General features: G+C 38.0%; 2 protein-coding genes and 1 non-coding gene across 3 annotated transcripts in view; 2 read left to right on the top strand and 1 right to left on the bottom strand.

The window, feature by feature from the left end:
* The window catches only part of LOC134796805 (deoxyribonuclease-2-alpha), a 464,519-nt gene that overhangs the window by 33,658 nt on the left and 407,146 nt on the right, over nt 1-23,715 (top strand). The gene's annotated exons all lie outside the window — the stretch shown is intronic.
* Nucleotides 825-23,715, bottom strand: part of LOC134796753 (uncharacterized) — a 73,295-nt gene continuing 50,404 nt past the window's right edge. Inside the window, exons 2-6 of the mRNA XM_063768957.1 lie at nt 9,087-9,284; nt 5,408-5,633; nt 2,703-2,876; nt 1,364-1,583; nt 825-1,097 (exon numbers count right to left, since the gene is read on the bottom strand). Of these exons, the coding sequence (XP_063625027.1) occupies nt 878-1,097; nt 1,364-1,583; nt 2,703-2,876; nt 5,408-5,633; nt 9,087-9,257 (1,011 nt within the window). The 5' untranslated portion in view covers nt 9,258-9,284 and the 3' untranslated portion in view covers nt 825-877. The remainder of the gene's footprint in view (nt 1,098-1,363; nt 1,584-2,702; nt 2,877-5,407; nt 5,634-9,086; nt 9,285-23,715) is intronic.
* Nucleotides 3,647-3,717, top strand: Trnag-ccc (transfer RNA glycine (anticodon CCC)). The gene has a single exon. It is a non-coding gene; the product is annotated as a tRNA-Gly (tRNA).

The raw sequence follows: 23,715 nt of genomic DNA, 5'->3' as shown, positions 1-23,715 counted from the left end.
GTATGACAATGTTACTTTATATAAAAGCGGTCTAAGTGCTATTTACACTGTTCAGCAAGTGTTCGTGTATGACAGACTTTGTTCCGTCAGCATCGTAATAGTTTGAAGGGACTGACCACTTCTCCATACAGTCTAAATGTAATCTGATTTCAAGTCGAAACGCTATCAAAATTAAGTCAGTCCTTTCAGACGAAAATTTGGCACTTTACATCTCTATCCCGTGCCTTCGATGTGGGATAAGGAGGTCGATAAATTAAATTAAAAACTAACGAAAGATACAAATAAATGAAAGTAATTTGACCCTAACAGTTAAGTGAGTATAAATTGAAAACAGATTATTAGAAAACGTTTGATTTGGCACCTTCACCTCAATTTAATTAAGGGAAACAGTTTTTTTAAGTTCACGGTCTTAAAGTTTATCAATACCAAACGGTTGCTAGGTATTTTTATACGTCATTACTTCTTTATTCATTAAAGAACATACCATTAGAATTAAAATTACAACAAATGTAAATATACCTAATTGTTACATGAGATTAATGCTTATCATAAATAACTTTAATGTTAGTATCCCTTGTGTAAAACCTAACATTACAACTGAAAATTAAGTAATGCCCATTACGGTGAGATTAAAACGAATCCTCATCATATTCTGACATTCCTTGATAATTTGGGCCATATTCAGACAGATACATAAATAAAAACAATTGCCTATTACCGCCTATAACCTTACGCACGGCGCTTTTGGTAAGTACCTAAAATATTTTCGGCATGGCATAATGTCTTCTATCCGAAACGCAAAGAATGTACTTTAATCTGTCTATGACATGACTTAAAACCCATTGGTATTGATAGACCAAGACTGACAGAAAGGTAGCTAATGCGTGACTCTCAAAGACGGCATCCTAGTGAACCAGGAGTCGTGCTTCATCTTCAGGTAGTAGGTGTCTCTGGGCGCGGGGGTGGTGAGGGCCTCCTCGAGCAGTTTGAGGGCGCTGGTGGGGAGCACCTTGGCGCTGTACTCGGTGGCCTCGCCCGGCATGGTGACCGCGCAGGTGGTGGAGGAGCTCACGTCCGAGCTCGGAGTGTCTGGCCGGCTAAAAAATATATAATAACTCTTTGAATATAGGTACGAGTACTAAACCAAAATACCTATACTTAGGCTCATATATTTAGTAACATGATTCCAACAAGTCTCAGCGCACATAAGTCATACTATTTACGTAGGTACCTACCAAGCTTCCGTTTTACACACTTGACTGGCGTGAGATCTAGTCATTATATTTACGCACATTCTCACATTACATGGCGACCTTGCCATTGCTTTTTATTAGCAATCAGGAATTAGGGGAACATTTTGTACCTAGCCGGCTGGCTCGGAACAGTCAGCTGCGCCGGCAGCGAATATATCTCCGCAGCGGACAAGTCCGGTGCGTGTAGGAGCACCACATGGAGCGCCTGGGCCTTCAGCGAAGCCCTGAGGGCGCGCGCGGCGCCCCACACGCCCCAGCGGGCCGCGGCCGCACCCGCGCCGCCGTCGTCGCCGCGCGATAGGCTCTCGCAGTCCGTATCCGATGTTAGGCCTGGAAACAGTATTAAAATAGTTATTTGTACAACAAGAGATCAAAGTTTGATATTTCTTCGAGTGCTTATTTTGAGTCCCGTGCAAGCGAAAGATTCTATAATAGATTCACGAGCGTAGCGAGTGAATCTAATTTAGAATCTTGAGCGTAGTAAGGGATTCAAAAGCGCACGAGATGTAAATAACTTTGATCTCGTGTAGTACACAAAATTTTTCACCCTAAGCAGTGAGAACATACCTAGAGGGACAGAGATAATAGAACCTAAGTATATCGAACTTGTATTAGACCCCGCATGTTGAAATGACATTTGACTATAAAGGTCACTTGAATGTCATTTTGTCTCACTCAGTGAGCAAAATACGATTTTGCTCACTGAGTGAAACACGCTCAGTGAGCAAAATGCGATTTTGCTCACTGAGTGAGACAAAATGACTCAGTGAGCAAAATCGCATTTTGCTCACTGTTTTTAAGAAGCAAAGTACCCTTGTTCGAGCTGCTGAGGTGAAAAGTTAATAATTGTACCGTAATAAGACAGCAAAAACATGATTCATTTTAACACCAAATCAATAATCGTTAATCAGTCAATTTATTAAGTCAGTTTCAAGATAAAGAACATAATATTTTTTCCAATCAGTGATTAGATCTAGGTATTGAGTACCAATATGTTTTGAACTTTGGCTTGTTTGAGCAACCCTAAGCCAAAGCAAGCAAATTATGCAAATTTTAAATACACTTCATAATCATCACATATCGATTGACGAGTTCCTTCAAATTTCTAACGCAATCCATTTCAAATTACTAATGAGAGTAATGCGGTGTAGATGTAGGTAAGTCACAGAGGTTTAATTGTTTGATCTAATTAAGTCATAAATCGGAGTAAGCAAAAGAGATAAAGTTATTCATAGTCCGGCAACAAGAAAAGAAAGTATGAATTGCAGATGAATTGGCATCTACTATACCGAGTCTACAGATTGTTGAATGTACCAAGTACCAACCGATGTAGAACATATCAACCGATGTGGACCGCCGCAGCAGCGGGCAGTGGCGCGCTGGCGCGAATGTTCGTGTGTCGCACCGCTCACCGAGCACGTTCGCTCGTATAGCGTGCCCTCCACTTACCAATGTAGAACAAGCGGCCAGCATGCGGGTGGTCGACCGCTGCAGCAGCGAGCAGTGGCGCGAATGTTCGCGCAACGCGCAGCGCGCCGAGCACGTTCGTTCGCAGCGCGCTCTCCCAGCACGAGGCACCGCCGCGCCCGCTGCTGCCCGCCGTGTTAATCACTGCCCATATTCCTGGAATTGAAGAACGACACATTTAAATAGTTGTTTAAAAAAATATGCATACATTTTGCATTTATTATTTTTAAAATAGTTTGGTAGAGCAAAGTACCTTTATCAGCTATTAATTAGACATTAGCAATTTACAAAACTTAGCCTTGCCCTGCCGTATCAACTTGATGCAATCATTAGATGAATAATAATATATGTAATAACAAGAGTAGACATCATTATTCAGGTTTGAATATTATCGAGTCTCATAAAATTTATCATAGGGTAAACTGTTTTACTGTCGGCCATCCTAGCAAATAAATTGGTCAGGGCTTGGAAAGGGTTTAACACTTTTAACGGACAGATAGTACGATAAAGCATAGTAGTAGTAGTAACTGTTTTTAATTATAAAAGTCTACCTTCAGTTCAAACTAAAGTTAAAAGTAATATCACATGTTACTTTTAGTTGTAACTTGCGCGCCATCTATACGCAAGCTAGTTATCTTGCTAGCCGAATGGAACGCTCGCTAGGCTAGCGATAACTTGCTGCGCAACTTCATTACCGGTTCTTACTGCCTATCACTTATCGCAATACGTCAACAGATGGCGTCACATGTTCGTGTCCATGTGGTTTTAACTTTGTAAAGTACTTTTTTAAACCTATTTCTCTTTTTATTCACATAATGGTCCTAAAAATAGTTTTTAAATGGGTCAGTTATTATATTTTATAAAAATTTGGCCATTTTTTGATATAGTAGATCAAACTGAAGCTAATTTTCGTCCTTGACAAACAAGCACTGCTGGTGTAGTGGTATCATGCAAGATTCCCATTCTTGCGACCCGGGTTCGATTCCCGGGCAGTGCACTCACTTTTTGTTTGATTTATTCTATTTTATTTAGTGTTTTGATACAATAGGTAATTATTATCAAAGACATATGTAACTTCGTATAAGACGAATAAAGTCTAAGGAAAAAACGTGCCTCGGAATTCAAGCAAAAGTCATTCTCGAATAGATGGCGCACACACCTTTAGCCTATCCTCGGCTAGATGGCGTGACGACACCGTTTCATATTTAACAATTTTAACACATAGATATCAGTGAATGAACATGGATCAAAATGATATAAAAATAATCAAATCATTTATCCATATATATACATTTTTTGATAACTTTATACGTTTTCATTTTGAGTTTTAGTCGTGTGTCGATAGATGGCAGTAAATTTACAGTGACTACAAAATTTACAATGACAGGACCCCTCTATACTATCTATTCTTTTTGTTATTATGATTGTAGCATTATGATATGACTGTATTGACATTATGACTAATGTTGATAAAAAGAAAAAATTCAGAGCATTTTTCTCATAAAATGTAATATGGCGAAATGACTGGATTTTTGTTTTCTTGTAGATTTGTACATAAATTACCAGAGCATTGAACTGGATCATTCAATAACTGAAACCGCAGGTAATCGTGCGTTAGTTTTTCGTAACTTAACGCGGTGTTACGCCACTTACGTTATGTGTTATGTACAATTGTACATACCCATTAAGTTACTTATACCATACCTAGTGACCTACCTAAAAACGTCCTATTACGAAGTCTAGCAATGTTTTTATATAACTAGTTTTTATTATTATTATTGAGATAATAATAAAACATTTGTAAGCTATAAGCTCCAGAGGTGGAAGTGAAATATGCATAAGACGCGAGTTGGCACAGTGGCTGTTAACAGCCACTGGGTAGAAAGCAGCGCACACCTCTCGACACCCCTGAGCCGCTCACACCGGTGTTGCCCTTGAGCCATCCTAGATGTCGCTTTTTGTGGGGGCCCATCTTGTGAGGGCGAGTCACCGTCTGCCGGAAATAAAATTGCATACCGTTTTATTAGGCAGGCGTCCGGTTTTTTACCCCATAGCTCAGTTCTTAGTCCATCGCTTTCACCCAATAACCTAGTTCATTTTAGATTCCATCAACTCTCAATAGTCCTTACACCCTGGCGGGTGCTGACTCTGCGTGCGTCCCATGACACGGGCAAGGGCAGCCTCCGCTCGGTGTACCCCTTACATTTCATTAAAGTGTCAAAAGGGCCTCTACGTGTTGGCTTCGGCTCCGCGCACGCCTCCCAAAGGTCCGGAACACCATTGTTCCGTGATGGGAAAGACAAACATTTGTTAGGTATAGGCATAGTAGGAACTTTGGCTCTATAAATATGTTTTCTACTCCAACTCAAAACATACAATATTGTACAACAGTTTATTTTTTTTAAAGGCCTAACTTCTAAGCAATATTTTCAAAAAGGTCAGTTTTTATTTCTAAAATTAATTACTATTCAAATTATGATATGCCACGTCAGAGACGATTGGTCTTCAGCAGTCGAGGTCGCATGAGCTAGTAAACAGGACTCAGCTATTACATAGCTGGACCGCGTGGCATGAGCTTGTAGCCAGGACTCAGCTAGCTGGACCGCATGGCATGAACTTGTAGACAGGACTCAGCTAGCTGGACCGCGTGTCATTCTACTAGTTACTAAAGCTTGGTCAATTCTTACCATGTTCTCCGGCCGGTAAATGCTGCGCTGTAGCTCTCGCCGCTTCCTCTAACAAGTCTTCCCTGGCGACATCCAACTCTACAGTCGCTAAGCGCGGTGGCGGTTGGTCCTCAGGAGTTGAGGCCACGTGGGTTTGCAACCAGGATTCTGCTAGCCTGGCCCCAAGACCTCCTTGCCGGCAGCCTGCGATCACGCGCCAGCCGCGGCCGCTGAGGTAAGTTGCGATCTGTAACAATATTGAGAATAAGTTCCATATTGAGTACAATAAATAACTCTGGGTACACCGGGTGGTCGCGATCCTATTAGTCCTATTCAAATATAAATCAAGAAACACCAACATGATTAACCAATCATTAAAATTTTAAAATGCACTGAATCGAACACAAAACTGAAGGGTATATTTAACATGGAAAATTAATAAAGTTCGTAAAAAAATAGAGAATCGAGACGCGTAGGGTAAGTAATTTATAGTTTAATGTATGAGTGGAATGGTCAATCAGATTCATAGGTTAGGTAGGTAGATTATTCAGGTTATTCCATTATACATAATAAATAAGGTAAACGTACTGGTGCTCGACGCGGTCCCAGTACATGTCATCTTGAAACTTAAGTCATTGTCAATAGAGGTGACAGAAAGGTGTCATCTATTGGGCATTAGCATGTCGAGCACTAGCACGTTTACCTTACACTTTAATACTAAAATGTTACCTAGACAGCATGACTTTTATCTAACGAATACTATGTACACCTAGCTAAAAAGTAAGTTGAGTTAGCATGTCGCATGCATTGCCATGTGGTGCTCTCTCAAATCGCTAAGCAAACTTAAGCATGCATAAAACAAACACATAGTAGGAGACAGTGTATACTTACAAACGACTTAGTTGCTACACAACGGTTAACAATACCTTCTAGCATAATATTTTCACTAAAACACTTTCTAGGTACTAGTTACTACAGCACTTGCACAGGCGTTACTATAGCCTTATAAATGTTACGAGCCTAATTTCAGCGCCTTTGTAGCACCTCGACATCGTTATCATGCCGGAAGAAAAAAAGAAAATAAGGACTGTCAATCTTCATACATATTTTGTACTTGAACCCCGTTATATTAAAATAGATGGCGTAGCTAATTAACTACCTAACGAACTGGAGTTAACAAACGAAATTCATACGAATATTATAAAAAAAAACGAAGAATCTATAGAACTCTTAAGCCCTGAGGTTGTGATTGAGGTGATTTTATTTTTGTAAATCCACCTCCTGGTGGGAGGAGGGAAAAATTACACAGACCGACCCCACGTGGGCAAAGCCGCGGGTATGTCTAGTAGATAGGTTTGTCTGTTAAGCTAACTACTAGCAAAAAGCAGAGCTTTGTAAGGGCTCGCGGAGTTTTTCTTCCTAAACGTACCGGACCGCGACTTTGATCCAATCCGATGCTTGTGCCATGTTCGATCGAGTGGGTACTGTACCTAGTGGAACTCAGGTTGGTTGTAACATAGACACACGCTGTTTTGGACATCCGACTTGTCATGATGAGCACTTGGGAGAGCAGTACAGTTTATTTGTACCTGTACAAAGGTACTTGAGCTCGTCATAATTTCATATAAATTAAAAAAAATATCGCATCTTTGTGATCTTACGTAAGAACTATGAAAACTCCGTCCCTCCCCTTTGTATGAAAAAATAAGATATGTTCGAACCCTCTCCACCCCAAAATCGTCTTACGTAATAAATGAATGGCGCCAAAACAGTTTCGCGAACTGAAAATACCCGATTTAAGTTTGTTAACACAACATGACTGATCAGTTCATCAGCGTCACAAAACATTAGAAGTTAATTTACCTCCGCAATGAATATACAGCAAAATTGATTGTTCTAGTAGGTACCTATTCACAGAAACTTAATTGCTAAATTGGGAATCAGACCAAGCGAAGGGAGGTGGGTCTAAATCCAAAATTTTAACCCACTGTTGTATTCATCGTTGTTAATAGCGTAAGCGCCATCGACTTTATTGAAATTGAAAACACCACATAGGTATGGTTGTCCGAGTACCCACAACACAAGCCTGCTTGAGCTTACTGTGGGGGCTTAGTCAATTTGTATAAGAATGTCCAATATTTATACTACTAACGCCATCTGTTAGATAAATAAATAATTAACATTAGCACGAATGTTAATTCATTATTTTGCCAACAGATGGCGCTAGTAGTAATACAAAGTGTTATTACTTTATTTAATTTTTAGGGTTCCGTACCCAAAGGGTAAAACGGGACCCTATTACTAAGACTTCGCTGTCCGTCCGTCCGTCCGTCCGTCCATCCGTCTGTCTGTTACCAGGCTGTATCTCACGAACCGTGGTAGCTAGACAGTTGAAATTTTCACAGATGATGTATTTCTGTTGCCGCTATAACAACAAATGCTAAAAACAGAATAAAATAAAGATTTAAATGGGGCTCCCATACAACAAACGTGATTTTTGACCAAAGTTAAGCAACGTCGGGAGTGGTCAGTACTTGGATGGGTTAACTTTTTTTTTTTTATGCTTTTTTTTTGTTTTTTTTTTTATATGGTACGGAACCCTTCGTGCGCGAGTCCGACTCGCACTTGCCCGATTTTTTTAGGTTTATTAAATGATATTTTAATGTTTGATAACACATCTAGACATAAATTTAAATTACTATGTTAAATCTCAAACCCAACAGTGCAATAGTTTTTCCGTAAAGTGTACCACAAGAATGCATAGTTTGTCGAATAGTGATAGGGCTCGCATCGCTCGCCCTAATTAAGGGTCGTTTGCAGCAAACTGTCTGTCACCGTAAGGTGTTCGCTAAATTGTATTCTATGGAAAGTTTCATAGATCTCTGCTCCATGACGTTGATCATTCTGTTAACTGTGGTTGGTGCAATTGGCCCTTAATAATTAATTCCTTTATAAGCTCGAGATTGGAAACGCCGTCAATATTAAATGATCAAGTTATCGTAACTTAGTACGGATGTCTCTCTTATTTTTGGTCTCTGATAATGCCGTAACAACGGTCGCCTTTACAATTTCCTGCTCATTTCCTTAATTGAAATCCTTGCATAGCTACACGTACGAGTATGGTTCGAGCGGCCACTTACTTAGGCGTCCTAGGCTAAGTAGCATAATTAACGATGAAGAGTTGGATACTCATTTAAGTAAAAGGTAATTAAATTTCTATTTCTGTCAGCTGTTAGTGGAATAATTACGAAACTTAATACTATGCTTGACCAGCTATCTAAATCTTTTTTTTTATCTATGGTTAAACATCAGCCACGATCACAGCGCCGCTAGCTGCAGTAGCGAAATCATGTGAGCGTTACGTCACGGGACTCAAGCCCTCAAGCCCAGCGCGGTGTCCACGCGTGACAAGCACAGTCTCTCCCACGCGGACCTTCCGCAGCAGGTACAAAAGCAGGGCTTCACGATCGAGCACAGCGCTGCCAACTGCATCCGCACAAATAAGTTAGCGTGTCACGGGACTCACCTGCAAGCCCAGCGCGGTGTCCACGCTCGTGACGAGCACAGTCTTGGCGTTGTCCGCGGGCTGCACCTCACCCACGCGGACCTTCCGCAGCGGGTACAAGAGCAGGGCTCCACGATCGAGCACAGCGCCGTCAGCTGCAGCCGCACAGACAAGTTAGCGTGTCACGGGACTCACCTGCAAGCCCAGCGCGGTGTCCACGCTCGTGACGAGCACAGTCTTGGCGCTGTCCGCGGGCTGCACTTCTCCCACGCGGACCTTCCGCAGCAGGTACAAAAGCAGGGCTCCCACAATCGAGCACAGCGCTGCCAACTGCAGCCCCAACGACAACCATGTTAGCGTGTCCATCGCTCACAGGGACATTATTCGTGTTACCTGTAATAAATTTAATTAAATTAGAGTTTATCCCTAAGCATTCAAGAATCTAAGTTAATGTTACTAGGTAAATCAATTCACAAGAATGAGCGAGGAATCTTTAACTCATAAAATTTATTTCATATTCTAAGTTCTTTCTGGGTGTGATCGCCATCAGTATGATCGTATTGCCATTACGAGGCTTCTCAAGAATTAAATAACCTGTAAAACGTTTTGCACCTCGAGCAGCAAGCGTTTTCGCAGAGCCCAATTAGAGAGGATTGTTAAACATTTGTTGGAGATTGATACAATTCTACAAAAGAGTCCTAATAAACTGTACTTTTGAGCGCAAATTGTGATTATGTAACACTTATAATATTTTAAACTTTCGCGTTTTGAACACATATTAACTCACATTTATAGACGGGTCTAACGCGAATTTTATTCAATTACCTTGATTTACCGACGTTTCGACACAGGTTTCACTGGTCGGACTGGTCGGTGGAAACGTCGGTAAATCAAGGTAATTGAATAAACTTCGCGTTAGACCCGTCTATAAATGTGAGTTAATATGTAACACTTGTTTATGGAAGTTAATAAACAATATCGGACTATTGTTGCATCTATAAATATACATTTCATAGCCTGTTCTTCGGCGCAAAAGTACCTATATACGAATATTAATTATCTGTCGGAAAACAAACAAAGCGGACGAATCTCCAGTTTTTACGAGAGTATAATTATCACATACGTTCGTTGTACGTGTGTGGGAACCTCCTACACAACATCTACACCGTGTTAATGATTTTTACCAACTAGTTATTACTATAGTACGAGCTCCCTGATGGTTAACTGGGACAAAATCAAACTCCAGGTACCTAATTCTTGGGGTATCAGATGTGTATCTGATCCTTTAAATACTGTGTAGAGTTGTAAAGAGCTTAAGAGACAACTGACCTCAACACCAATGCCAACATTGCTACAGATCGATTCAAAGAAACTGAATGCGGGCGGGTAATACCTTCTTGCGTACTGCTAGCAAAATTCCTTCAGGATTATGTCCTTCTTTAAATACAATAGGCGATGTATAGTTAATATTCGCCAAACAAGGGAATTCAACCCAATTCTATCGATTTTTTTATCAAACCACTGTCACTTTTTAACACCGCTAGATTTCAGAATATAGATATTCTGAATCTATTCATAATTATTGTCATTGCGCTATTCACAAACTTTTTTACTTTGTATCTTCATTATCTTTCGTGGATTGTCTTTTCGCGCCTCCTTTCGCGTCGATACTAAACGATCGTACGGTCTGTTTGCATAAGAAATGGCACGGATGCACTTTAGTAAACAATAATTACAATGGAGCTGAAATCCGTTGTTGTTGTATTGTCCGGACGGCGTTCTCAAAACCCGCCGGTGTCTTGTCTCATGTTATGGTCTACTATGTAAATAGTTAGAAAACTATTAAGGATTGGTCGATTAGGTATAAGTGGTATAACAGTTTAAACCAGACGGAAGAATACTAACAAGATTTATTTTGTAATAATTTTAATATTCTAGTTCCTCTTTATTTACAAAGCTAACTTGTACGACATCTTATATATTTTTCGTTCTATTATATGTATGTATTAGGTACTATTCGTTCCCTTAGGCCAGTGGTGGGCAAACTTTCTTCATCGGGGGCCAAAACTTGAAGGAATTTCAGAGGAGGGCCAGATTTACAGCAAATTATAATTGGCCATATTATAATTTTTTTTAAATGACCGGCGGCGGGCCAGATAATTCCTTTCGCGGGCCGCACTTGGCCCGCGGGCCGTACTTTGCCCACCACTGCCTTAGGCGGGCAAATGGGATTAAAAATTGATATTTAAAAGAGCATATACATATGTATATAAGAGGATAATATGATTAATATGTAGTTAAGTGCCGTTTGCGAATGAGGTTGCGCCAAAGGCTAATAAATAGTTAGTGTATGCGTATTGCGTACTAACAAAACCTTTATCGCGCTGCGTACTTCGCCCACTACAGATGTCATAATGTAAGTACCAGTATCATAATGAAAGGCCGTTTACACACACGGTTTTTGCGTCCATCGCTCATAGGTAATGTCTATGTTGTCATTGTTTATTCAACTCCTAATGGCACGATTAAGGCTAACAATGCCCGTGGCTACGTTCACTGCATTTGCATTTGAATATGGCTTTGATTCCACACAAGATAGGTGTTAGGTATATGTTCCTTGCAATAAACTTCATATGTGTAATCTGAATGCAATCCAAGTCCATATAATGAGATTACATTACATGGACTTGGATTGCATTCAGACATATAAAACCAGAAACAAGTGCGAGTCGGACTCGCGCACGAAGGGTTCCGTACCATAATGCAAAAAAAAAAGAAAAAAAAAAGCAAACAAAAAACGGTCACCAATCCAAGTACTGACCACTCCCGACGTTGCTTAACTTTGGTCAAAAATCACGTTTGTTGTATGGGAGCCCCATTTAAATCTTTATTTTATTCTGTTTTTAGTATTTGTTGTTATAGCGGCAACAGAAATACATCATATGTGAAAATTTCAACTGTCTAGCTATCACGGTTCGTGAGATACAGCCTGGTGACAGACAGACGGACGGACGGACGGATGGACGGACGGACGGACGGACGGACGGACGGACGGACGGACAGAGGAGTCTTAGTAATAGGGTCCCGTTTTACCCTTTGGGTACGGAACCCTAAAAACTGATTAATTAGATATGAGCGCGGCAACGAAATAAGCTACAAATATAAACTACACTAGCTATATATGTTTTTGTAGGTAGCACATAACACTCTACCTACCTCTTCTTTTTTTGACTGGCATAATTTCATAAAGCGAAACAGTGTAGGTACCTATTATCAAAAATAATAAAATAAATCTCTAATCGTAAAATACATTGCTTTCAATTGCGGAGCTAAATCACTCCAATATTACCTACTCACAATATGTGTAGGTCGAGCATTATGCATATCGTCGTTATCTCTAGTAGCAAAATTAATAATCCATATAGAGTCCATTATTAACTACAATTTATTGCCATCGTAAGCCTCTTTTTATCGGAATTAGAGTATTCGCGAACGCGACAATTAGCGCAAATAATCCTCGTTTGAAAACATACCTACTATAAAGTAAATTATCAATTATAATTAATAATTATGAAGCCGCTTCAAATTGGATCCGAGTAATAATGATAAATCCACGAGAAATTGAGAACACCCGCGTCTAGTCGTTTTGATGATTGGATAGAAATCAGTGTAACGATGCCTGACTTTTCATGTTGTGTAAAAAATACATTGGCAGAGCAATAATTTCAATGTTCTACCTAATTTACCACTGAAGTAGTGCGCGGCGATTTCTCTATACCAACGTGGAAGTCATTAGGCGATGAAAGTCCTTCTCTACTTGATTGTCTTTTTAATGGACCGACGTGATCGTAAGTTGAGATAAATCGAATAACATTATACCGTATAATGCATTTCCCGCGATAGCTGATATAAAAATAATGTTGTACATTAACTACATGCATGCAATGAAGGCATTGGGCAGGGTACCTATGGTTGAATAGGAAGATGGCTGGGGAAAGATTCGTAGACTATTTAAGTCTTTCCTATATTTATAAACAATCATCGTTACATTTTGAACACAACAATATAAGAGGGAAATAAATAAAGACGGAAAAAATGTTAGTTTGTTTTTCATTAGGTCTCCCTGCCGCTTGATTAATTTTGGGCGCCATATTATTCGATTGTTTTTAGACTTCCTTTTATAACATTTACTTAGGAAATAAATCCGTTTTTCCGTTTGTACCTAGAGAATTTTAATTTCAATGATAAAAACATTTTTAAAGTCAAACTTATCTACCGTGAAATACGCCTTGTAAACTCTAGTAAGTGCTTAAACACGCGAAGTGTGAGTAAATCGCGCCATTCGTTTTGTTACTGCGACTCGAGCCAAACTTTACAGATACACACTTAAATGAATACTTATATACCTTATCTGGTTGCATTAAGGTTTACGAATGGGCATTTATATGTGTCGAGGATGGAACAACAGCTGTTTATTTGCTCATATCTGGTCGGAGACATACCAACTCGTAAATAACGACTAACGTTCCATGCGAGTTGCATTGCATGTTCAAACTTCGGACTCTTCGGAGTCGTATTTAGAAACGCTAACTTTGATACTAAGTAATCTAATATAATCTATAATGGGTTAAACGTAGTGTAGGGATCTTCAATAAAAGAGTTTTAAATGCTAAACAACTTGCATGTGGTGCCCCAGGAGTTATAAGCTTGAACTGTAACAGCTTCCTATCGGGCGAATTGTTCGCTTCGCCATATTTGCGATGCATAAGAATATTATTATGCATCATTGATATTTGTTAAAATCTAGTTTCCAACTTAACATTTGTATGATTGTGATGCACTGATATGATGCTATTAATAAAATAACATAGGAAATTTTAAACTCTGAATATGTCTCTTTATTGTTTTTAAATTCCTTGAACTATGTAAATTGCTGTACTAAGTAATACAATTGTTTTACTACTTTTACGGCTTCTAACATTTTCGGCTTGTACTCAACTTAATCTAGCACGCGATTTCGCATACATTGAAACTTAAATTTCGACCTCGAAATTATGTAGCCAGATATCGTAAATTTTATAGCATTTTTGGTGCAGCGGAGTGGTGTTAACCAAATTGGTATAGATTCCAAATGAAATGGTAAATTAAGGTTAATATTAACGTAATTACCGCGAATTAATCATAAGGTTGAAATTGTTTATACCAATTCCGTTAACACCACTCCGCTGCACCAAAAATGCTATAAAATTTACGATGTCTGCTTATAACAGTGTTGTAATAAAGACAGTCAATTTTGGCACAGTTGCTTAACGGGTCCGTAACCATAACGATCACAAGATAATTATCACTTATGTGGACCATTATCATTACGTTATATGACGACGAGGCACGTCCACAAAAACGTGGGAGAAAATCGTATTGTTGTCGAGAATGTCGAGATATCAAGATCAGGGTTAAAGGAACGTGATGACACTGATTACCGATGTGTGACAGTCGATAATGTAATGAGATAAGTGAGTCTTATTATCACTCTTATCAGTTTGGTTCTCGTTGATTTGATAAAGATTTAGTTTTTAATCGAGTTTTGTAATAATTATACTTATATCATGTTGACACTAAACAAAAAAATAGTAAGTTACATTATTAAGCAAATCAACGATTATTTGCTATCCGACTGATTTTCTTTATATCTCAAGCTCATATAATTATACCTATTATTGCATAAAAGAAAAGAAAATTGCAAAGTATACTATAAATAACGAATGCATATATTTATATTTCGGTATTAAGTATGATAATGTGCAAATTATGTATAACATCTTACGTAATAAACGTCTAAAAGGATAATGATTTAATTTATGACCAAGAAAATACTCCAGGAATATAGCTAATAATGCAAAAAAGAGGAAATGGAGACCAATAAAATGAACTGCGGTATGGTATGGCCAACATTACAGTGGTATGACAATAAAATTAGCATGCACACGATACATGCCACATGTCCCTAACTTATATCAAAATCGTATCTCAACTGCTCTTTCAAATCAAAAGCAACCTTCTCTGGTATAAATAAAGCTTAGAATTGTAAGCGGTAAGGATATACGGTTTTGATATACCCATTGGTACGCTGTTTCTAATGCTTTTGCTAGTTGGTAGGGGAGAGGGGGGCAGCCTGGTACACTTTTTACATTAATTGTCATAGTTCAAAATATTACCTATTGAATCCAGTTTTAAGCCTCTACACAACAACCTACATTATTAACCTATGTAATTACTGCGTTTGCACATACATAAAGCTAAAGATAAAAATACAAATTAGATTTTTGCTACTCAAGGAATAATGTTCGATACTGCCCCAAGAGTGGGTAGCTTTGAACTTACGTGGGGCAGATTTGAAAAATGGGCTGTAACGGCAATAATATCGAGATGTACGCGTTCGTTTTATCTGTACTTGGCACAGTTTGTCACTAGAAACAATCGTGTTAACATTTTACTCGTATAATTTACATTTACAACAAAGATGGGGTAGTTTTGTACATTAATGCTTTTTGGAGTGTTCAAAGGTGCCTCAGTAGGGGTACCTTTGAAAAGTATTGAAATCTTACAAAAGCTACCCCCTTGAGGCAGTTTTGAACATAACATTGTTCAAAACTACCTCAATAATGTTGCAACAGCGGATTATATGACTATTTATTATTTATTATATTTTGGTTCTCTGTGATTCTCCTCTTTTTATAATTCCGTACCATTTTTACTTGTTCTTTATCAATAAACTGCAATGTTTTAATTATTTATAGAATAGTACTAATTTAATATTTTGTAATATTGTACCGAAATACAAAATTCTAATAAATATTATATTAAACAAGACTAATCGTATTAAGTACTGAACCAGTTCATGGTATTTAGGTAAATGCATTATTAGCATTTACTAAAATAACGAAAATACATAAATTATTACGGTTTCAATTTACATACTAAATGCCAGTAAATATCGGGGCAGATATGAACATTTCTTATGGCCGGGGTAGATTTGAACAGACAGCTAATCAAAACTGCCTCCTATTTTTTTTTCATAACTACCCCAACACCTACTTAAAAAAATAAACGTCGTTATTTTGTAAAAACATTGCAAATTTTGATTATTCATCATTCGTCACTAAAGATAATAGATTGTTTTATCTAATAAATTAAGTTTCACTAACCACTTCCTTCAAATACAGCTTGAGAAACCTTACAAATCTGCACAAATAACGCTAACGGGTAGCATCGAAAACAAACTATAGTGTAAACAACTTTATTTACGGTATTTGACACATTATGACTGACGTATATAGAGATGTAACTAACGCAAATCGATTGTCACAGCAAGCGATTACGATTGGATGGCACGTAGACTGAGGTATCGAATTGTGACGTATAATGAATTTTTATTTGAGATTTAAATAAAGCTAGAATTATATGGTTTTCCCGCAAGCTAAATGCATTTAATACACCGACCGAGTAGGTCGCACCCATTGTCAAAATTGAAACTAACTGGGGATCTATTTTAAAGTTTATTTATGTTATTTCTGTGTCAAATTTGTTGTCTGTTAAGTGACGATAAATATATCCATATTTACAGTTAATTAAATAGAAATAGAAATAGAAATAGAAATAGAAATACATTTATTTATGACAAACAAACACAGATGACAAAAACATGTTGACAAATATACAATGTATAACATTTAGTGAAAAATGCCATAAAAGGGTCACAACTCAGCATGTTGCTGGCAAAGCCAGCGCTGTTCTTCCGTTGTAACCCAGGCTTACGCCGTTCGACGACGAGGCGGTTATGCTATAATTTATAATTATCCACCTTTTCCTTATTTTTATTAAAAGAAAAATGAAAAATTCATATCGATTTACTTAGACGACTACCGATTCATAACGGTGGTGTCCGGCCAACCCTAAAATTATAAAAAAAAAGACGTAGAACGTAAACGTTCGCAGTGAAGTTGTTTTCCTTTGTGATTTCAATGTGCAAGACATTTTACGTAGTGTTGCTGTAGTGAGTGACAGACGTCAAATACCGTAAATAACGTTGTTTACACTTATAAGCTACTGGTTCGTTCATGTTCTGTCAAACTTCAAATTTGTCAGGTGACAGTTGTGTGGGTCGATGTTACAAGCCCAAAATATGGATTTGGATCATTATTGCATCAAAAATACATTTTTAAACGCATATGTTCTAAGCTGCCTCCAGTGATAGCTACCCCCCTCTCCCCTACATAATCTGCACATCTGCATTGCTATTTAAGAGAGCAATAAAGTAAGAAGTTCATCGCCCGGTTGGCAAAGATAGTAAGGAAGTTGTAGTCTAAGAGTTAATACTTGTACTGTCAGCAGCACAAGTACGTATGATACAGTTGAGTATATTGCAGTTAAAATACTTGAGATAGGTTGCGAAAAGGTATAAAATCGAAATCTAAATGAATCACGGAGTTGGTGCTCCTTGAGTCAAACCGGGGATCCGGCAGACCTCGTCGGCAATGGCGGGATAAGTTGCACTCCTTTTTGAGAGACTGGCCAGATGTAGCTCAAAAGCGGGACGAGTGGAAGAAGAGGGGAGAGGCCTTTCCCAGCAGTGGGACAGAATATAGGTTCGCAATAATAATATGTGGTAATACGAGTATGGTTAATTATGTTAAAGTCAAAGGTTTAGCTGTGTGCAACATAATAATACCTATTCGTTTAGCGAAAATAAACTAAGCTACCTACTTATTTCTACAAGATAACAACCGTCGAAGTAAATAGGATTCTCTAAGGTGGAGCTGTAGTTACATTCTGAGGGCTTAATGTAAGGAATACCTTACGTCTCCCGAGCGTCGGGGTCTAGTCAACCATGGCGTCGCTGCGTAGTTGCGCCAACGTTGCGTCGAGCAGCAGCCATAGAGTTGACTAGTCGCCGACGACCGAAAGACGTTAGTGTGGGTGGGGTGTCTATAAGACACGACGGATGCATTATATTATGGCTACTGCGCAAGCGGTGTGCTGTTTCATATACACAAACAATACACGTCCAATTGTCCATCTGGTTGGGCTCGAAAGATTCCGTTCGACATTCGCAGACAGTGTAAACACTAAACAATATCTTATATAAGCAGCAACATTTTGAAAACTGCGCCTCTTTGAATGGCTCATTCAGAGCGATAATAAATAAACAATAGCCGGTATTGTCTGCGATGACGATGTTCATGACATAACCGTTGGCGGCAGTATGATCAATTACTAGTAGAAAGTGTCGCGGGTGCAGACTTGCTGAGAGTGAGTTTGGAATCGATTGGATTTGCTGATTTGTTAGCCGTTAGAGAACTTTTTCCAGTTACTTAGGGAAACTACGCTTATCGTAGAAGTGCATGTACAGCGAGCTGCAAAACTGCATGGTCACATTATGAATGAAATGAAATAAAGCGTTCTGATTCTTGAGTTGTAAGTATATAACGTTTTCTTCCTGGCCAATGTTAATACCTCGCGAATGCAGTGCGTAGAGAAACTACGCGAGTCGTGCAAGCATTATTAGCGGCGGGCAGTCGAGCGTAGCGCGCGATGTTAGCCACTTTATCATTGCTCAATACGGCTGCGTTCCAATTGGTCGTTGGATATGAGGATAGGGTAAGAGTGAACAGCGTGTTGAACATTTCCAAAACTGAGTAACTTCCATCCTGTTCTCTCTCAAATCTTTCAAATCTCGCAACATTCCCAAAATGAGAACCGACAATCGAGGCAAATAGGGATGGCGGGGGTGAATTTTATTGTATCATGCGATTGAAAATAATAGTAGATTATGGATGATACAATTTGTGTAGGTAGTTCTTAAGAAATTGTCACCCTCGTCATCCCTGTTCACCCCGGTTCTAGATACTTTCTTTAATTCCTGTGATTATTTGCAGAAGAATGACTACTTGACGACATTTCATTACATATTTTGGTGCTGTATAAATTGTATAATATTTATACAATATGCTTAGGTAGGCTTAGGTATATGTATAATATGCTTGTAGCAGCAAATACAAATGAGTTAAATTCGACGGTTTTCAGACTTTTTACATTGTGAAACTGCAAACTGCTTAGTGATAGGATCTCGTTAGCGCTCTTTTTGTAAGCACCCCTAAAAGGTTTCTAAACAAGGATTGAGTAAGTATATCTGTTTGAAAAGTCGACCGCTAGTAACTTCCACCAACCCACAATCAACATGTCATTGTCAGTTATTGATATTCCATGTGCACCCACACGACTAAACGCACGGCAACCATGTATCAAAATGTGTTTCGCAACCACTCACCTACGAGTATGTGTATGACACCCGATCTGATTTCATAAAGGCTTATTACCAGCCCTTGCTAACAATAGACTACATCAGTGTCACAAACTTCGCAACTAAAATTGTGCTAAATTTAGCAACTTTAGAAGCTTTTTAATCTAACTACTCGTGTCTACTATAGTGTTGCCAACTCAACTGCTTTGTTTAACAATTTTGGAACTTTCATGTAGGTACCTAGTACAGTCACCTGCAATAAAATGATACAAAACGAACGCCGCAATAATATCTGACGCGAGCTTATTTGTAGAGCCATAAGACCGTGTCACATATTTTTGCGGCTTTCTAAGAGTAACATATTATTGAAGGTGATTGTACCAAAAACTTCTTCTTGCGTTTTCCATACATTTTAGCATTTAACAATTTTGGCTACGTTGGCAACACTAACAATGTCATAACAATAACAACAACATCCCATATATCATCCACAGTGGCTGTCGGGCTATAGTATCGCAAGGCGAGAGTTAAATAATGACTTCTAATTATTAATTGAGATATGCCTGTGGAATATAAATTATTGATGTAATGGTTGAGTAATAGTATAATGATACGATGAAGTTTAAATCGATTGTCGATTGAAACTACTTGCTGCTAATGAAGTGTGCCTTTGGCAGTTTCATTGACAGAACTTGAAAGTTTGTTGTGTGCTCTAAAACTAATTGTAAAGGTAGGCAAAATTTTTGTTGTGCTTATAGAACATATTTTTCCCAAATCTGATTAGATTTTATAAATCTATTTTAATTAGTTCTCCTAATTTTTATGTAGGTACCTACTTTCCTAAGTATAACCTATGTGACGCACCTTTAAAGTCGTATGGCCCACACGTCCGAGAAAGGTTCTGTAATTGAAAGTGTAACGCAAGTCATGGATTCAATTTGTGCGTCAATCATGCGTGTGATGCCTGAAGGCAGTGGACTATATGAATTGAATAGGCTTGCTATATCGACCTGGCATACTGGTATCTTAAGTCAGAACACTCGGTTATTATAAAACTCGTATGGAGCTTGATGGTAGTGTATATCATGGAGTTTGGAAAATAACGGAATAGTCGAGTACCTTAGTAAAGATGGTAGACTTATAACAAGACATCGTAAATTTTAGAGCACTTTTGGTGCAGCGGAGTGGTGTTAACGGAATTGGTATAGATAAATTAGATAATTCCAACTGAAATGGTAAATTAAGGAAATGGTAACGTAGTTAACGCAAATTAATCATTAGGGTTGAAATTGTTTATACCAATTCCGTTAAGACCACTCCGCTGCACCGAAAATGCTATAAAATTTACGATGTCTGCCTATTATAACAAATATTTATACCTCATTTTTCGTATAACTTTCAAAATCTCAAATAAACAAACTACCAACAATCGTTCTGATTATCATCTCCATACTAAGATGGCCTAGGGGTCGAGTTTAAAATCAACCTATCCTATAGTTGCGTCACATTAGATCACAAATCTTATAAAATGAATGTGGTGTTATACCTAACTCACTTTTTCTGGCAGTGCATGGGTCAGACGAATCACCTTACAAATTGTTGAAACTAAAAGTAGTCTTTATTGACCTATGCAGATGCAGAGGTCACAAGGTTTTACTTTTGTAGAATATTATATTGCGAACAAAAGACGAATGTAAGTAAATATTTGAGTATTTTTTATTAATTCCTTTTTTGACGACACTAAAGCTTTTATTTTTAGTGACGTGTTTCTGTACACAACTTCTTTAATGGAAAACTTTTCTATTTTAATCGAAAACATTTTAGTTATAATCATAAATATAGGTACTGATCTCATAACATGAACAGTTTATATTTACAACAGACAGGAGCTAAATGAAAGACGGAAGCGCTGCCCGACACCGCCAAGTCCGAGAGATTTAATCTAGCAATTACACTTATCATCTCCACATACTTTACATAACTCATTCATAATGATGCTCATAATAAAGCGGACAATACCATTCTAACAATAAGTTACGTTACGTAAAATGAGTTGCATTTTGAAGTGCGTAACTCTCGCTAACAGTTCCTTTTCGCTTGTGAATGCAAACGTTGCAGCAAAGCAATTGGGTCAAACAGATCACTGTGTTATGTCTTTTCTGTAGACATACACAAGAGTTAAGGGCTATAAAGGTTAATTTTCTTATTTAACCCTTATCCACGTGAAAAGGTCCTCCTTTTATTTAAAGAACTATGATAAAATCATTACTTACATGCCCACAAGCTGTTAACTATTGCCCACAGGAGAGAAAACTAGTGTGTTATCGCGAACAGTACATTTTTCTCTCCTGTGGGCAATAGTTAACAGCTTGTGGGCATGTAAGCAATGATTTTATCATAGTTCTCTAAATAAAAGGAGGACCTTTTCACGTGGATAAGGGTTAAATAAGAAAATTAACCTTTATAGCCCTTAACTCTTGTGCATGTCTACAGGAAAGACATAACACAGTGATCTGTTTGACCCAATTAGAGCTTCCTTGATGGTAAGGTTGTCGGGCTGATAAATGAATGTACACTTGTATCAAAATGCGGTATTAAAGCATCAGTCACGCACTTAACAAGGATGAGAACGAAAAATAAACTGATTGAATTATTGTTTTGCCTGACATAGCGTTTGAAATTCCATTTGCAATATGTGCATTAAAAATTATTAAAACGCATGATGACTTATTTATTTATGTAGTCCAACTGATGGATGGAAGTTATGCGATAGCCCGTAGATGAATCCTAATGGTAAAAAAAGAATGTTTGGTTGTAATTTTACTGAATTTCAAATTGTACCTAATGGGAAACAAATAAAAGATTACTTATTGCATTAATAGTCATCTTCAGTTCTTTATCATCAGCTATCAACAAATTCTAATCTATTACAATTACAATTTCTATCACTATCTCAAAAAAAGAAAACAGTTTACTTGTGATTTGCTAATGTCATACTATAACAATTATTATTGCAATGGGTACGTCATTGGAGTGTCTCATTTATTTGCATAATAATTTCGTATCACGCACAACCTTAAATACCTTCTCACGAATGGCCACAACAGGTGTGAAATGCACGTCCATTCCCAGTTTCACAAATATGTAAACGTTTTTCTTCTTATTCCATTGAAATACGGATGAAAAGTGGTTAGATATTTGAGAGTTAGAAATAATAAACAACTCTATTTGAGTGAACGGCGGTCAATTATCCAATTGCACAATATGTGCGAGCGGCAGCAGTAGCCGTGAGGCGCGGAATTAATTAGACCAAAAGTAAATGATCGTTTTCGAGCAATGACTGTGTTTAACAACACAAATGTGTCGAAAACATGCATTTTGCTGTCAAAACGTTAGCATAAACTGATGCTAACGTTTTGAAAGCAAAATGCTAACATTAAAGTTCGGGTTAAAGTTTAATTTACTATGCCACGGGCTTGAAATTCTGGGCCATGTAAATTAAAACGTTCACGATAATAGATACCTACTTAAAATGCCAAACAATATTTATTGGAGAAAGCGCCCTTTGGATTTTCTTGGCTGTGCCACTACCACGCACGCATGCGTTAGTAAAATTTATGCAGTTACCATTTTTTATTTATTATTACAGATATTAAAATATGATCATGAATTTAATACGTCTATAGATTCCTAGACTATGCCATTACTTATGACACATCATTGCAACCCAAACACAAACATTGCAGTTCGCAGTAGGTACCTAAGTGCTTGTGTCGTAACAGATTTTCTATTATGTTGGTTGTCGATACCCAGCATAGAGCCGAAACGGCATACTTAGTATAAACCTTTGATGGCGTATACGTTGCTTGGAGGCTAGGTGCGCAACTCACGGTGAAAGTCGCGAAAGTGAAGGACCCGCGACTGCCGGACTATTGATGGCACCCACTAATAGGTATGGGTTCGATGTTTCACACCGCTCCTCGTACGTGAGTACTTAGCATTTCTTCAGATACTACGTTAGGTAGACGTCCGAGTGCTCGTCACGTCATCTTTAAACTTAAACCATTGTCAATAGAGGTGACAGTAGGGTGTCGTTTACCTTGATGAGCTGAGGTTGTGGTACTGTTTAAGCATCGTAAAATGCAGTATTCAATTTATTCTCAATTCTCTTATTCAAATTATTCAGAATTTAAAATTATAAAGTAAATTGTAAGTACCTATGCGAGTGCGTTCCTATTTTACCAGATGACTTCATTATTCACTTTAATCTTTATTAAAGTTATTTTTGTGGCACCATGACTTTTCCATCATTTTACATAAATAAATGTGCCCAAACTGAAAATTTGCTGTTATTTTACTCTTCGTATGAGAGTTAATTTAATATTGTTGATAATTCAAGTTGCTAAGAACAACAACATTCCTCATGTCACCAAAAAGAACAAGAATTGATGTCAACAAAATACAATTAAATATATGTACCCTATACTCCCATCGTTTGTAAATAACTGCAGTTATTCTCGAAGG

This window comes from Cydia splendana, chromosome 14 (assembly GCF_910591565.1).
Source record: "Cydia splendana chromosome 14, ilCydSple1.2, whole genome shotgun sequence".
In the NCBI taxonomy this organism is placed as follows: Eukaryota; Metazoa; Arthropoda; class Insecta; order Lepidoptera; family Tortricidae; genus Cydia; species Cydia splendana.
Note: the sequence above shows the minus strand (reverse complement) of the source record. Positions and strands in the feature narration are given on the sequence as shown.